Source organism: Eleutherodactylus coqui, chromosome 2 (genome assembly GCF_035609145.1).
Source record: "Eleutherodactylus coqui strain aEleCoq1 chromosome 2, aEleCoq1.hap1, whole genome shotgun sequence".
Classification (NCBI taxonomy): Eukaryota; Metazoa; Chordata; class Amphibia; order Anura; family Eleutherodactylidae; genus Eleutherodactylus; species Eleutherodactylus coqui.
Window position 1 is genome coordinate 292,715,178 of NC_089838.1, and position 16,098 is coordinate 292,731,275.

Here is a 16,098-nt window from a genome sequence, read left to right on the forward strand (position 1 = left end):
CCCCCATCATAGAGGGGGCAGGATCTCCTCCTTGCCCCTAACAAACATGGCATTATCCTTTACTTTCTCCTCTCTTCTGCCATGGCTTTGGCTGGTGGATGGGGCCTTTTATACAAGCAAGTGTGTTAATGATAGCAGCTGGCAAGCACCTTCTCCACCAGGAGCTTGGCCGCTCCTCACTCTCCCCCTCCCGGCTGGCTCCCGAATCAGAGAGGCGGAGCTTAAGGCCACTAATAACAATGTACGGCGGAGTTAGTGCCCTTACATATGCATTATTAGTAACTAAATTCTATGCCTCACAAGCACTCTATATTACTATAACATCTAAAGAGTGGGCCACGGAAAAGTAGCCTGCACCGCACTCTTATGAAAGCTGTCTGAAGGAAAATCCATCTTTGTTGCTCATAGAATCCAATCATATTGCAGCTTTCATTTTTTATACCTCTGAGATAAAATGAAAATTGTTCGTTATGGGCAACAAGGATATTATTTTTGACAGCTTTCGTAAGACTATTGTGCTGGCAAACCTACGTCATAAAATGTACATTTTTTCATCAGTCTGCTGAGGTTTTATATGTCGATTAGGGATGAGCGAGCGTACTCGGAAAAGCACTACTCGCTCGAGTAATTTGCTTTATCCGAGTATCGCAGTGCTCGTCCCTGAAGATTCGGGTGCCGCTGCGGCTGACAGGTGAGTCGCAGTGGGGAGCAGGGGAGAGCGGGCGGGAGAGAGGGAGAGAGAGATCTCCCCTCCGTTCCTCCCCGCTCTCCCCTGCAGCTCCCCGCTCCGTGCCGGCATCCGAATCTTCAGGGACGAGCACTGCGATACTCGGATAAAGCACATTACTCGAGCGAGTAGTGCTTTTCCGAGTATGCTCGCTCATCCCTAATGTCGATGGTTTCACGAAGTGGCAAAATCTTGGTTTAACATATTTACGTTGATCCTGGGCAGACTTTCTACTTGGCCACATATACGAATGGAGAGGTAACTGTGCTTGTCTGTCTCCATTTACTTCTATGAGAGCTATGGAAATAGGAATAAACACCTTTTATATTCATTCTCCATCTGCACGCAGCATCTGGAGCCATCTAACCTGTAGGGTTGGGGGACCTTTGCTCTTTACATCTATTCTTGGTGGGAATACATTTTCAAAGGGGCCGTTCGAGTTAAACTTTTATGTGAAAATGCCTTCCCCACAGCAAAAACAAAATAAAGAGCTCATACTTAACTCTCCCCGCCGAACAATTAAAGGTCCTATTCACAACTACATATTGGCTGCATATTCTGTCCATATGTTGTAGATGCACAATACGGAGCCAATGTTATTTTATGGATATGTTCACATCTACCATATTCTGCATGGATGTTTTCCTACACAATGCTCACCCATATGCATCTTGAAGCAAGGGGCGTTTCTGCTCCGAAACGTGTATCAGTGGGCATTGTGTTTGTGGTGACCTTTTCATGTAACTTTTTATATATGTTTGAATAAAGAAGAATACATTTTAAGTATATACTCGAGTATTAGCCGACCCGAGTATAAGCCGAAACAATAAGTTTTACCACAAAAAACTAGTAAAACTTATTGACTCAAGTACAAGCCTAGCTATACTCGAGTATATAGTAGGTAAAAAACCCCCACAATACTCCCCTCCCAGCCAGCATCTGTGTCCCTGCTGCGATGGTCTCCCCGGCAGTGCAGAAAGCTGCTTGAGAATTCTCCCCGCCATCATTTCTCTGCTCGGCTTTGAATTCCCCCACAGTCAGCAAGTAAGCGCTGTGATTGGATCAAGCGCCAGACAATCACAGCCAGCGCTCGATAAACCAATTGCAGCCATTCAGTGATGTCATTCACTGAATGGCTGTGAATGATCGAGCGCCGGTGTGATTGGCCGGCATTCAATCCAATCACAGCGCTTACTTACACAGCGTTGACTGCGGGGGATGACAGAGCCGAGCAGAGAAATGGTGGCGGGGAGAATTCTCAAGTAGTTTGATGCACCTAGGGGTGCATTCAGATGACCGTATATCGGCTGGGTTTTCACGCCCAGCCGATATACGGCGTCTCTCGCTGCAGGGGGAGACTGGAAGAGCCAGGAGCAGTGCTCTGAGCTCCCGCCCCCTCTCTGCCTCCTCTCCACCCCGCTGCACTATTTTCAATGAGGAGAGGCGGGACGGGGGCGGAGCTAACTCCAGAAACTTAGCCCAGTTCCGCCTCCTCTTATTGCAAATAGTGGAGAGGGGGTGGAGAGGAGCCAGTTTGTTTTTTTTTTTTACTCCGAAATTCGCAGCGTTTTTTTCCCCTGCAGGAGTCTATGGGACCTGTAATGTTAAAATCGCGATCACGCAAAATCGCAATTTAACGCGAAATCGCAATTTTTCGTGATCACGATTTTAACATTACAAGTCCCATAGACCCCTGCAGTGAAAAAAAACTGTAGTGGGTAGTCACCCTAAGGCTGGATTCAGACGAACGTATACCGGCTGGGTTTTCACGCCGAGCCGATATACAGCATCTCTCTCTGCAGGGGGAGGAGGCTGGAAGAGCCAAGAGCAGTGCTCTGAGCTCCTGCCCCCTCTCTGCCTCCACTCCGCCCCTCTGCACTATTTGCAATGGGGACAGGCGGGATGGGGGCAGGGCTAATTTGCGGAATTTAGCCCCGTCCCACCTCCTTTCATTGCAAATAGTGCAGAGGGGCGGAGAGGAGGCAGAGAGGGGGTGGGAGCTCAGTTCCTGCTCTTGGCTCTTCCATCCTCCCCTCCCTGCAGATGAGGACACCGTATATCGGCTCGGCGTGAAAATCGAGCCGATATACGGTCGTCTGAATCCACCCTTAAGCTGTATAAGCTGTATGCTGTGAGAGGGGAGGAAGGGGTGGAGAAGTGAGCTGATATCTAATTGTAACATAGTACTGAGCACATCACAGCGGGAAATCCTGACCCCTTCCTAGGCATAAAGAAAGAAAATATGCATTTACAATTTAATGTAGAGAGCTCAGAAAACACCATTTAGACACTCAGTTTCAGGCACCTAATATACATCCAGAGTAACAGTATTATTACTTTTGCAACAGTGGTAACTTTCATTTTCTTACAGTGCCTGGAATGAAGGCGAACCCAATAATGATCGGGATAATGAACATTGTGCAGAAGTTTTAGGTGGACGTCAGTCATGGAATGACTGCCCATGTAATAATAAGCTGAACTACATATGTAAGGGTGTATGGACTTGCTAAAGGGGAGTCGGGGGGTTATGAGGTTGCTGTGAGCAGTTGTTCATAAGTGGACAACCACTTAAACCCTTTCACTGCTAGGAGTTTTGGGACAATTGTCATACTTTTGACATACACATAAATATATTTTACATTTCATTACTCAGGCTTGATATCAACACACACACACACACACACGCACGCGCAATAGAGCGGCTGCGGTAGGCAGGAAAGCGGTTTCACGCTATCTTACGCTGTGCTGCAGCGGAAGATACCGTGACGGACGGCTTCCATTGACTGCAATGGAAGCCGTCTGCACGTACACCCGCGGCAAATAGAGCATGCCGCTGGTGAAGACGGGTGATTTTACGGTGCGGAATTCCGCGGTGGAATTCCGCACCATGAGCCCTGAGCTATTAGGTTCAATAGAACCTAATAGCTACAGGCAACGCAGCGGATTTCCGCCGTGTATTACGCGGCGGAAATCCGTCCGTGGGAAGGAGCCCTTATTACTATGGCTACATGTCCAGAACTGAAGAGACCAAAACATTCCGTGAGGCACAGAGCAAACAAATGACCTGATTAGGCTCAGGCCGAGCGCACATGAGCATGTGTGCCGGTGTGCTTGCTTTGTGAAGCCTATGAGCATGCACTATGTTGGCCGCTATGCAAGTGTAATACTCTCCAAGATAGAATATGCTGCTATTTTTTTGGTGTTGGTGGCCCAATACAAATCAATGGGCTATTGCCATGCATGTTGCATGTGGAAAAATTGCACGCGTGATGCGCAGTGGCAATACGCTCGTGTGGGAGTGGCCTCAGGGATCGATTTGAAGAAGAACTGCTTATTTTCTTACCCCTTTATTAAAGGTGTTGTCCAGTTTAGGATAGACCATCAATAGTAAATCATCTGGGAACCCTACAGATGTTCATTGGGTTGGTACACTGATGCACTGAGCTGATTTATGCAGGAAGCAAACAGCTCCGTTCCCACTGCAGTGGCTCAGCTTGGTATTGTAGGTCAAATGCAAATTAATTTCAAAGGAACGCAGCCTTCAATACCAATCCTGGCCACTCCAATGGGAACGTAGCTATTTGCTTCCTGCAGAAATCAGTTCAATGCACAAGAGCACTGACTGACAGTCGCAGCGGAGGATCGCGGAGTTTCTTTCATACTTTTCAATGGGGAAACCTTGCATCGCATAGCATGTGGTGCGATGCTAACGCCAGCCCCATTGTAAACAATGGGAGATGCAAGAGCACGCACAAAGATAGGACGTGCTGCGATTTGCTTTCCATGATGTGGGAAAACGTTGCTTATGCATATTCAAAAGAATAGGCTTCATATTCATCTTGCAATCCTGCCCTATTAATTTTCCCTGTTGGACCCGGCAGAAGAGGAACCAGAGCTAATAGGGAAGAGGAGAGTGGTATTGAAATTACACCCGCTGCCGGGCCCCTTGCGGGAGATCTAGAGACCAGGAGGGTGATTGCAGAGCACCAGCAAGAGGAGGGAGCCAATTATACTTCTTGTGGACATATTACATTCTCCGCAGCTTCCTCCGGTGCTTGCAAGTCGCGGAGAATGGAGTCTGTCAATTGGCCGCTCCAGACGCAGTGGGCCCTGGCACTCGCCTTGGTTTGCCGGGTGCTGGCCCTGCCCGCTGATCTACTATTGATGGCCTATAAAAACCAGAAGAACAATATTCCCTTTTATATCACTGGAAGTCTATGTAGGGGAAGAGATGACAGACACAGGCTCTAATCTTTCTTCCTGCTCTCCCTTGCAGCTCCCCATTCGTCCCCTACACAGAAGCAGAGAGTAGAATGTTTCATCCTGCTCCCTGACTTAGAACGAGTGCTATGCCACAAAGCAAAGGTTGGCCTTAATATGATAACATGATCTGAATTCTGGCCCATATACTAGAGTTGTGACAAGCATTTAAAGTCATACCACATTAAATATATTTTTGGCAGTGAAAGGGTTAAGGCAGCCTGATTGTACATAATAGGATCAATGACTACAGAAGGGCCAATCATCATACGTACCGTGCGTATAGCCATTTGCACATTTCCATGTTTGTCTTATTGTAGCAGGATGTCTTTATATGGATGCTTATTTGTATGTCAAATTAAGGAAAATGTAGCATAAAAATGTGAATGCTCCTGTGTAATAAACGCTGGTGACAATGTAATAAATGTGAAGCACAATCTGAGTGTGGTGACTTTTGTTATTCTGCTGCCTGAGCTGATGATAGTGAACAGTGTCTTATAAAGGTAAGAGGGCCAGTATAGCAGATCTTTCCCCCCAAAGAGCACCACTCTTGTCTATGGGCTGTATCTGGTATTGCAGTTGAATCGGGGTAAGTAGCAATACCAAATAATACCCATGGACCAAGGCGTAACTAGAAGCTCTTGGGCCCAATACAGAATCTGGAACTGGACCCCCTACCTACCATGTGCCATTTATAATACTGGTGTGTTTTATGTCTGGGTAGCAACTGCTACCTCTGCACCCTCTATAGCTATACCCTTGCATGGTATGTAGGAGTGACAATGTTTTTGTCTTTTGTCTGTAAAAAGTGTCCCTGTCTGGCCTCCTATTGGCTGCAGTGTTTTTGTGGGTAAACAACCCATGTAACTGCTACAGAGCAAGTAAACAAGGCAGTGGAGGATGGAAGCAGCGGCAGAGGAGCAGCGGGGAGGTTGAGTATTTTTTTTATTTTTTATATATGTGTGTCAACCACTACACTGCCAACAAGGCTTAAAGACATTGGAAAATCCCTTTAAGGCTGGCCATACACATTATATAGCTTGCGCTTGTGTTATGAACGTTGAGAGTAAAAAAAGCTGATGCCAGATGGTTTTGTTCTGTCTGAGAACAAAAGGATCAGGCAGCTGAAATGCATCTGCCTGATCCTTATCTCCCCTATCATCATGGGAGGGTAGGGAGGCCACCATACACATTAGAATATTGGCTGGCCCTGCTGCAGTCAGAGGGTTCAGCCCATATACATCGAATATGTATGGCTAGCCTTGGGTGCTTTTACACATGATGACTGTCGCTCCTATGCTTTCACACAGGAGTGGGAGTCGTTTAGTGAATGGAGGCGGATTGCACTGGAGACCTCTTCCGGACGTCCGCCTTCTTCCTGAACAATTTTTTTGGGCCGACAGTCAGCCTGTGTAAAAGTACCTTTAGGCTCCTTTACACTGCTTGATATGAGACAGATGACAAGTGCTGAGCGACTAGATCAGAGCGACTTTACACGCCCTTAACACAAGCCAATGAATGTTTATTCCCCACACACTCTCCTTGCTGTTGGCGATTACACAGGTGGATGTGCTGCCGACATGATAAAGTTTACAGTTCGCTAACCATCATTGGTCCGTATTAAGGGTCCTTTAGTCTACTGTATACAGGGGGTAGACAAAAATATGGAAACACCTACAAAATGCATGGGATTTAACCATTAGCACTGAGCTGCCCTTTTAACTCCTGCTTGGTTGAGAGCTTTCCCGCCAAATTTGTGTTTACTTCACCTCTTGCCCTGCTCTGGGTGCTTTTGGGAACCTTGTTGATCAGGTAGATGTTCACTTTTGCCCAGCAGCCTCTGTGTCATATTACCTCCACTTAAAATGAGTCTCTACATGTCTTATTGAAATAATATGATTTATAATCCCATTTAATTTAAGGTGTGCCTTTTGTATGGTGTTTCCATATTTTTGTCCACTCCCTGTAGATGTAATTACTGAGCTACTTATTCAGAATTTGCAACTTTGCAGTTCGTGTTCCATCACACCGAAAAATTCTGACTTTACCGGAATACAAGAACAAACAGGAAATTTGGAGACGGAGAAATAGCTTTGTAAGTACATTTTAGATTTGGTTTAAAAGACAAAACAGGAAAATATTGAAACTCTTTATCAGTGTTTTCCATGTTCCAGTATCGTCCTTACTTTTTCCTATTGTGCAATAGGAAACTAAATGAGCATTTGGACAAAAACGGTCCTACTGCATATGTGTTCCATTCTCACACTTGTATGTCCTTCCAAATGTCCTGATTTGCATGCATTGGCCTTTAGGGTGCTTTCACACGAGGTGCAAAAAATGTGCAGCTAGGGGTCTTCTTCACACGAACGTATTTGCACATGTAAAATATACGCACACAAAACGCAGATGATGGAACCCATTGATTTCAATTGGTTCATTATTGTGAGCGTGTTTTGTGTGCGCATATCTCGTGTGCAGAAAAAAATAGGATCTGCTTTATCCTTCAATATATGGCGCAGCAGAGGCCCCCATAATGGGAGGTGCGCAAATATGCAAGGGGAAGCATGAAGCACTGCAAAACCGTGGGGAAAAGAACACATCTGCACCTCAGTAGGCTAAATAGCCTTTTAAAAACCACTAAAAACACGTAAAAACAGCTTTCCTATTCTCCTTTGGCTCTTCTGCTGTGTCTGACAGCCAAGAACGCTAACTGCCCCTACTAGATTGCAGAAGCAGGAGCTTTAATCAAGCGCCATATATTTACTAACAACTGGGATTAAAAACTCAAACCAAGCCCCGTATATTTAAGGCACTTGGTCCTTAATGGGTTAAGTGGCAGTGGCGTTAAGGAAGCACCATGCCACTTTCACTAATGATGGGTGTCCTCTGCTTTTCTTTCTTAGGGACCATTTAGACACAAAGATAATCGCTCAAAAGATGGCTTTTGAGTGATCATTTTGCATAAACTACTAATGCCAATTAGTAGCCTATTAATGCCTGTGAGCTGCCGGGAGCTATATTCAGAGAACAGCGAGTGGTCTGTTCTCTGAATAAATTCTCTTTGTTCTGCTGCGGGGCTGACAGCTGAGACAATGTTATCAGCGGTCCCCACGGAGAACACAACATGAAGTTACTGCTATCAGCTCTTCTGCCGAATTTTATGCGGAACATAAAATTAACGTTCAGCAGAAAACTGAAAGATGGGCACATTTCCACGCAACGATTATTGCTCAAAAGATGGCCTTTGAGTGAATTTTCAGCAATAATCATTGTGTGTAAAAGGGCTTTAAGGAAACATAGTGGTCCATTAACTAAAATGAGCTGACCACTGTTCGGCCCTGGATCTAATATCCTGGGCCACAATGCAAAATGTTTATCAGGACCCCAACCTGCCATGTGCTGGTTATAACAGTGGTCAGAAAGACAATTCCAGAATTCCATAGACACCTATCTAAGCACTTAAAGGGGGATTCCGATTATGTAAAGTTGCTGTCAAGTGAAAGGCAAAAGTTATAAAAGTTTACAATATGGTTCTACTTTAGATTTTGCATCTGTCACTCTATAAACCATCACCTTCTCCCGACACTTCAGAAGTGTTTATTCCCTGGTTGCCCTTGGATACGTCCTGTAGACATTCCAGCGCTACAGGTCAGGCATGCTCAGTAGGAAGGACCAGGAAAGGCTTTTCCTTCTGTTCAGCCCTTGTGACCGGATTGCTGACCAATAGCACGGCGGCAGGTAGTGGGGACGTACAGGAAGAAAGTACAGAGCGGGGTATTGTACGAAATGGAGTTTCAAGCTGCATTTAAGCAAAAATGTAAGCAGAAGTTATTGCATTGGGAAGCTCAGTGGATTTTCTGTCTAATTACTATTAACTCTTAGGCCTCATGTCCACGGGGAAAATCAGGCCCGCCGTGGATTCTTCATGGAGAATCCGTAGCGGGTCCCTCCTGCCCTGCGGACATGGGTCAAAAAAATAAGAATAAACTGACCTCTCCGGACGCTGCGGATCTTCCTTCCTTCCCGGCCGGATCTTCTTTCTTCGGCCTGGCGGATGTGCTCGGCACGCCGGCAGCGTGCCGCGTGCATGCGCTGGGCACATCCGCCGGGCCCAAGAAATTAGATCCGGCCGGGAAGGAAGGGAGACCTGCAGCGTCCAGGACAGGTGAGTTTTAATTATGGTACGGGTGTTCCACGGATCCGGACGGCTTCAATAGAAGCCTGCGGGAGCCGTCCCCGTGGGAGGCCCGCACTTAAATGGAGCATGTCCGGAATTTTTCCCGCACGCGGATCCGCTTCTGAAGAGAAAAATGACATCTGCAGGTATTTAACTACCTGCGGGTGTCCAATGTATTCCTATGGGGCGCGGATCCACGTGCGGGATAAACGCTGCGGATTTTAACCCCGTGGACATGAGGCCTTAGGCCTTATGCACACGAGGCAAATTGTGCAGCGGATTCCGCGCTTGTCAACAGGCACTGGCGATCCGCTGCTCAATGTGCCCATTGATGTGTGTGGAGATTCCTCTCTCCACGCACACCAGCAGATTTTATTTGCGGCTGCTACGTGAAGTCAATGAAGCCGTCCCTGCCGTGGCACTTCTGCAATGAGCAATGCAGAAGTGTCGCGGAGCCGCGTCATTACCTAGGCGACGGCGCGGGGAGATCTGTACTACGCATGTATGCTGGAGGCACATCTGCAGTACAGAAGAAGATGATTTCTGACAGGTACGCAGGGTCGAGAGGATTCCATTCTTGATGCTGATATTCCGCACAGTACCAAGACGAGGAGCTGCGTCACAGCCCCAGACAGAGAGGCAGACGCATCTCCAGAGACAAGGGGGTACAGGGTCCAGCAGCAAATCATTGGGTCGGCTATTTTATATAGGACTCCGCAGCAGTACTAGAGACTACCACTGAGCCCTGACATCCTGGAGGCAAAAGAATGGGACTCCAGCCGCTTCTCTGGGGTGAACCACCCCACAGCACATGGGAGGAGAGGGAGACTCCCTCCCCGCATTGCCAGTCAACGCGGCAGCGGTGCAGAAGGATCGCCATGGACCCTGCAGCTGGGAAGCAAAGTAGACAATGAAAGAAATTGTCAGCCAGCGTGAGCGGACTATTACCCCATTATCGCATGAGGTCAAATCCATAGCCAGGGTGGGGTAAAAGGACTCATGGGACTGTAACAGCGTTACAGTAATATAGTCATAGTGCTATGGTCTAGGTTATGCAAGGTCTTGCGAGAATAGGTTAATAGACTCAAAGTTGAATTGTGATGTTACCTACATGGTTTATGCTGACGTGTAATGGATACGTTGCGCTTATGGTTATGTGCCTATGACACAGTAAGTGTAATGGCGCAGTTGGGCACATGGCATAGAGCGTATATGGGATTGAGTAATGTAAGGTAGAAGTGAAACCGCTAGTATGATGAAGATGCTGCATGATGCGAGACAAACTCAGGATACTAGTACGTTTAGGAAGCATTCAGTAGGTAAGAACGCTGCTCCTACGGGGCATTTGAGGTCGAGGCCTATGGCCATAAAGAATGATGATTATGGATGTAGCCGTTACATCGCAGAAATGAGAGGTAGCAAAAGACCCTGAAAACTATGAGGAACATCATGTGCCTTGCTGCTGCCAGAAGGAACAAGATGAGATGTCTAGGTTGGCAAGAGGGGCCATGTGATGCAAGTACAGCTAGAGTCGCAGCGGATATTAAATTGAGTACTGTCACTTTAAGAAGAATTTTATGCTTTCACTTTATCATGCAACGATAAAATAACACAAACTCTCCTAAGGTGAGAAATACTGTTTATTACGCATACGTTCAGTAAAGTTATATTTATGTAAAAATGTGCGCCTCCTTTTGTCATCCCCACGGCATCCTGAGCCCGTGTAGCACCACCACCCGCAACCAGTAAAATATACAAAAGGCTTCAGCGACAATTCCCCCAAAGCCTCCACCTCCACCATCTATAGAACTTCACCATCCTGTTCTTTGTATGAAGTGGGCCACAAGGAAACAACTATCTAGATTAAGGGACGCAAAGTCTACAGCGGTCGGGGAAGGGCACAACTGGCCTATATCCCAAGTCCATGTACGAAACATCTCCATTGTGCCAATGATCAGGACTCTACTATGTTTGATTATGGTAGATACTGAGGTTTAGATGGCTTCTGATCATGGCACTATTTTTTGGTCACAGTGTGGCAATGTTGTTTAGACAATGTATGACAGTTTTACTTGGACACTTTATGGTATTAAACCCTGAATGATGATATAATTTGGCACTATTATTTTTAGAATGTTTCTGGCAATTCATGAAAAAAAATCAACCAGAATCTATGGTTCTGCATCTATCTAAATACATTTTACTAAAATATTAATGTGGTACTATTACATAGGGAATAGTACTGTTCAGTAATGCTAAGCCATCCTGCATTCACTCCAGTGCCAGGCCAAGCCAAAGAGCTAAATAGTCTGGTAGCCAAATAGACAGCCAGGAATATTCTGCCTCCCAGCCCCATAGGAAAGTCTTTAGTTGTTAGGCAATGTATTCTTGGCAATCCCTCCGGCTCAATATTTACTATCATTTGCAAATATAGTACAAGGTAGGTGGGGCCCCTGTACAGATTCTGCATTAGGGCCCAATAACTTCATGTTAGGCCACTGCTCAGTATGGAATCTCAGCATGTTCTTATCCTTTTACAAATATAAAACAATGGATCAAGACAGCTTCGATCATTCCAAGGTCCAGATATGGTTTCTCCACAGTGCTCCCGAGTCGCGTAATAGTTGGGCTCATTCACTCCCCAGTTGCTGTAAAAAAAGGAGAACAAACAATTACTTCTCCAGAAATTAAGAGAAATGTAATAGAAATCAATGGATAGGGAAATTCGAAAGACTCAATCCAAGACCCTTGACCTATTCTATCAAGATGACAAAAATATATTTGGCTAAGTTTCCATATCTAATGACTGATCACAGGTGAAAATATGTGATTCTGATGGCACTGTACAAGAGATGTACGTAATGGAGCAGCACCAATGCCAGATGCACAGACTGGGTATCAGATCAGCAAGTAGGACAAGTCCAACTACATTGACATCTACTTAAAAAGGGTTGTCCCACTTCATACAATATTTGCCCATTCAATTACATGCTATACACTTGAAAGCTTTATCAATTAGTGTTCTACTAGTCGTTTTGTGGTTCTTGAGATTCAGATTCTCCTTGTTTTTGGTACTTCCAGTGAAGTTGTGTACATCATCTTCCTTCATTAGTTATGACCAGTTCAATGTGCGCCTCTGTGACGCAGCGTGCATTGCCCAATCGGATGCTCTGGTCAGCTGGTATCTCTTGCACATGCACGTACAATAACTTGTCAGGATCTCCTCAATCTACTGCCCACCATACATCCAAGAAAAGATGGGATACTATGGTGGACAGAAGAAGCGCTATTATTGAAGCCTTTTAAAAACCACTAAAAACAGGTAAAAACAGCTTTCCTATTCTCCTTTGGCTCTTCTGCTGTGTCTGACAGCCAAGAACGCTAACTGCCCCAATAGATTGCAGAAGCATGAGCTTTAATCAAGCGCCATATATTTACTAACAACTGGGATTAAAAACTCGAACCAAGCCCCGTATATTTAAGGCACTTGGTCCTTAATGGGTGGCAGTGGCGTTAAGGAAGCACCATGCCACTTTCACTAATGATGGGTGTCCTCTGCTTTTCTTTCTTAGGGACCATTTAGACACAAAGATAATCGCTCAAAAGATGGCTTTTGAGTGATCATTTTGCATAAACTACTAATGCCAATTAGTAGCCTATTAATGCGTGTGAGCTGTCGGGAGCTATATTCAGAGAACAGCGAGTGGTCTGTTCTCTGAATAAATTCTCTTTGTTCTGCCGCGGGGCTGACAGCTGAGACAATGTTATCAGCGCTCCCCACAGAGAACACAACATGAAGTTACTGCTATTAGCTCTTCTGCCGAATTTTATGCGGAACATAAAATTAACGTTCAGCAGAAAACTGAAAGATGGGCACATTTCCCCGCAACGATTATCGCTCAAAAGATGGCCTTTGAGTGAATTTTCAGCAATAATCGTTGTGTGTAAAAGGGCCTTAAGGAAGCATAGTGGTCCATTAACTAAAATGAGCTGACCACTGTTCTTTGTATGAAGTGGGCCACAAGGAAACAACCATCTAGATTAAGGGACGCAAAGTCTACAGCGGTCGGGGAAGGGCACAACTGGCCTATATCCCAAGTCCATGTACGAAACATCTGCCAATGATTAGGACTCTACTATGTTTGATTATGGTAGATACTGAGGTTTAGATGGCTTCTGATCATGGCACTATTTTTTGGTCACAGTGTGGCAATGTTATTTAGACAATGTATGACAGTTTTACTTGGACACTTTATTATATTAAACCCTGAATGATGATATTATTTGGCACTATTATTTTTAGATTGTTTCTGGCAATTCATGAAAAAAAATCAACCAGAATCTATGGTTCTGCATCTGTCTAAATACATTTTACTAAAATATTAATGGGGTACTATTACATAGAGAATAGTACTGTTCAGTAATGCTAAGCCATACTGCATTCACTCCAGTGCCAGGCCAAGCCAAAGACCTAAATAGTCTGGTAGCCAAACAGACAGCCAGGAATATTCTAGTCGTTTTGCGGTTCTTGAGATTCAGATTCTCCTTGTTTTTGGTACTTCCAGTGAAGTTGTGTACATCATCTTCCTTCATTAGTTATGACCAGTTCAATGTGTGCTGTGTGACGCAGCTTGCATTGCCCAATCGGATGCTCTGGTCAGCTGGTATCTCTTGCACATGCACGTACAATAACTTGTTAGGATCTCCTCAATCTACTGCCCACCATACATCCAAGAAAAGATGGGATACTATGGTGGACAGAAGAAGCGCTATTATTGAAGCCAGCACTACTACTGCAGGTTATTGACCTCATCTGGAATCAGTAGTGACAATGGTCAGGGGTCCTCGATCACAACAAAGGGAACACACAATAGAAAATGATGTGTATAACACCTATCAAAATAGTGTATAACACACAGCTCCATACACCGCGAAGTGGCCTGGAATGGTAATGCAGGCTCATTCTTATTCACTTAGAATAGGCCAGAGCCTACAGTAGCACTCCAGGCCACTGGACAGCATCTGGAACTGTGTGTTTCTGAGACAAAGCAGGCTCAGGCACTAGCAAAGCAGCTCAGAAAAACAGTTGATCAGCGGGGGGTGTCAAGTGTCAGAAACCTTACTGATCTGATATTGATGACATTTCCTGAGGGTAGGACATTAATAACTTAGAGCTCCAGCCCACGGCTGGATATTTGCTGGGGAATCTGTGGTGGGTGTCTGCACCGCGGATCCACAGCAAATAGCTCCCATAGTATGCTATGAAAAATTGATGCTTCGTCCACACTCGCGGAAATTGATTGCGGTTTCTGCAAGCGGCGGAAAAATTGCTGCATGTTTCATTTGTCCACTGATTCCGCATGGATGGCTTCCTTGAAGTCAATGGAAGCGGTCCTATCTGTGGCTCTTCCGCAATGTAAAAGCAGGAGTTTAAAAAAAAATCTGTACTGCGCATGTCCGACGGCGAGCTATGCGGACCATCTGCAGTAGAGTGAAGACTAAAAGATTAGGTATGTGCGGCCCTGCTGTGTACAGCCGGCATTAGGTCACCTGCAGACGGGCAGATTTGCATTACGGAATCCAGAGCAGGTGTCCGTCCCCAGATTCCGCAGCAAATACCGCCCATAGCATGCTATGGCAATATACGATTTCATGTCCGTGAGCGGAAATTGATTGCGATTTTTAGCTCGCGGAGGAGAAATGGCAGCATGCTGCGATTTTGTGGGCTCCGCATGGACGGCTTCCATTAAAGTCAATAGAAGCTGTCCGTTTTGTGGCCCTTCCGCAATCATCATTGTGGAAAGGTTGCGGGATCCACGTCATCGCCTAGTGATGGTTCGGCCTATTCTGTGCTGCGCATGTGTGCCAGCACATCCGCAAAACAGAATAGAAGATGCCGAACAGGTACATGGGGGTCACCGACCAGGCAAAGGGTTGGATATCACTGCGGGATTCCACATGGGGAATCCGACCCGCCTGTGTGCAGCTGGCCTTAGTTTTGGAAAACCCCTTTAACTGAACAAGAAAGCACACACAAAAAATATTCACTGCTTCTATCTGGGCCTGTGTTCTGCCATACCCGTGTACTTGTAAAAACATTGGGTTTGCACTTTTCGTCTGTCAAGAAGTTATGTTATTGTCTCATTTATACCCTAAAAATGAAGGTATACCAAGAATATATGCATATATCATAGAGACGGCCCATGTTGGGACTGTGGAGCACAGAGAGAGAGAGAGGAATCCTAGTCCAGGTTATCTGCATCACTTATTTAATGGGTGGTAAGAACCTCTGCATCATTTTCCTTTCCACAAGCCCTACAGCTTTAGCAAACAAAGATGTGAGAAGTCATCCTAAATTCATATATCGGGAGATGGTCAACCAACAGGCACTCAGGTGGTAAGGGATGTGGGGGTGTCAACCAGCACCAGAATGGCTCCTCTATTTAATTTGGCTATGGAACTATCTGTAAATATGTTGACATTATATCGTATACTACCATCATCTAGCTACTATGTAGGTTACTGATGAGAAAACCTTCTGCTCAGTGCTTACGTAAAGGTAAGTTCTGTCCCATCCAGCCACTTCCAGATGTGAATTTCTCCTGGGTCTCGCCTCAGTCCAATCCAGTATCTCCTGCTTGCTGTAAATAATTTCTTTATAGTTTCCTAGGAAAATCAATAAAGGCAAGTAGTTGAATTTGGCCTTCAAACCTTTATTTATGGTCTCTCCGAGGACCACTTTAACACACACAATCTAACTAAACTATAAATACACAAATACTTGTACATTTCCATGTCTTTCATTGAGCACATTAAGTGAACATCCACAGTGCAAAAAGACAATGACCCAAAGCACACAAGCAATTACGCTATAAAAGGATTGAAAAAAATATATACGTGTTATATCTCTTAACCTTATAGAGATGTTGTGGTA

The 16,098-nt window shown here is 45.3% G+C and overlaps 2 protein-coding genes across 3 annotated transcripts in view; one reads left to right on the forward strand and one right to left on the reverse strand.

The window, feature by feature from the left end:
- Nucleotides 1–5,403, forward strand: part of LOC136610832 (CD209 antigen-like protein C) — a 28,870-nt gene extending 23,467 nt beyond the window's left edge. For both annotated transcript variants that reach the window (XM_066590030.1, XM_066590031.1), the window contains one exon: nucleotides 3,099–5,403. In XM_066590030.1, coding sequence (XP_066446127.1) covers nucleotides 3,099–3,237 — 139 coding nt within the window. In that variant the 3' untranslated portion in view covers nucleotides 3,238–5,403. The remainder of the gene's footprint in view (nucleotides 1–3,098) is intronic.
- A 5,489-nt stretch (nucleotides 5,404–10,892) lies between these two features.
- Nucleotides 10,893–16,098, reverse strand: part of LOC136610199 (C-type lectin domain family 4 member G-like) — a 39,958-nt gene continuing 34,752 nt past the window's right edge. Inside the window, exons 11-12 of the mRNA XM_066589441.1 lie at nucleotides 15,718–15,830; nucleotides 10,893–11,812 (exon numbers count right to left, since the gene is read on the reverse strand). Of these exons, the coding sequence (XP_066445538.1) occupies nucleotides 11,680–11,812; nucleotides 15,718–15,830 (246 nt within the window). The 3' untranslated portion in view covers nucleotides 10,893–11,679. The remainder of the gene's footprint in view (nucleotides 11,813–15,717; nucleotides 15,831–16,098) is intronic.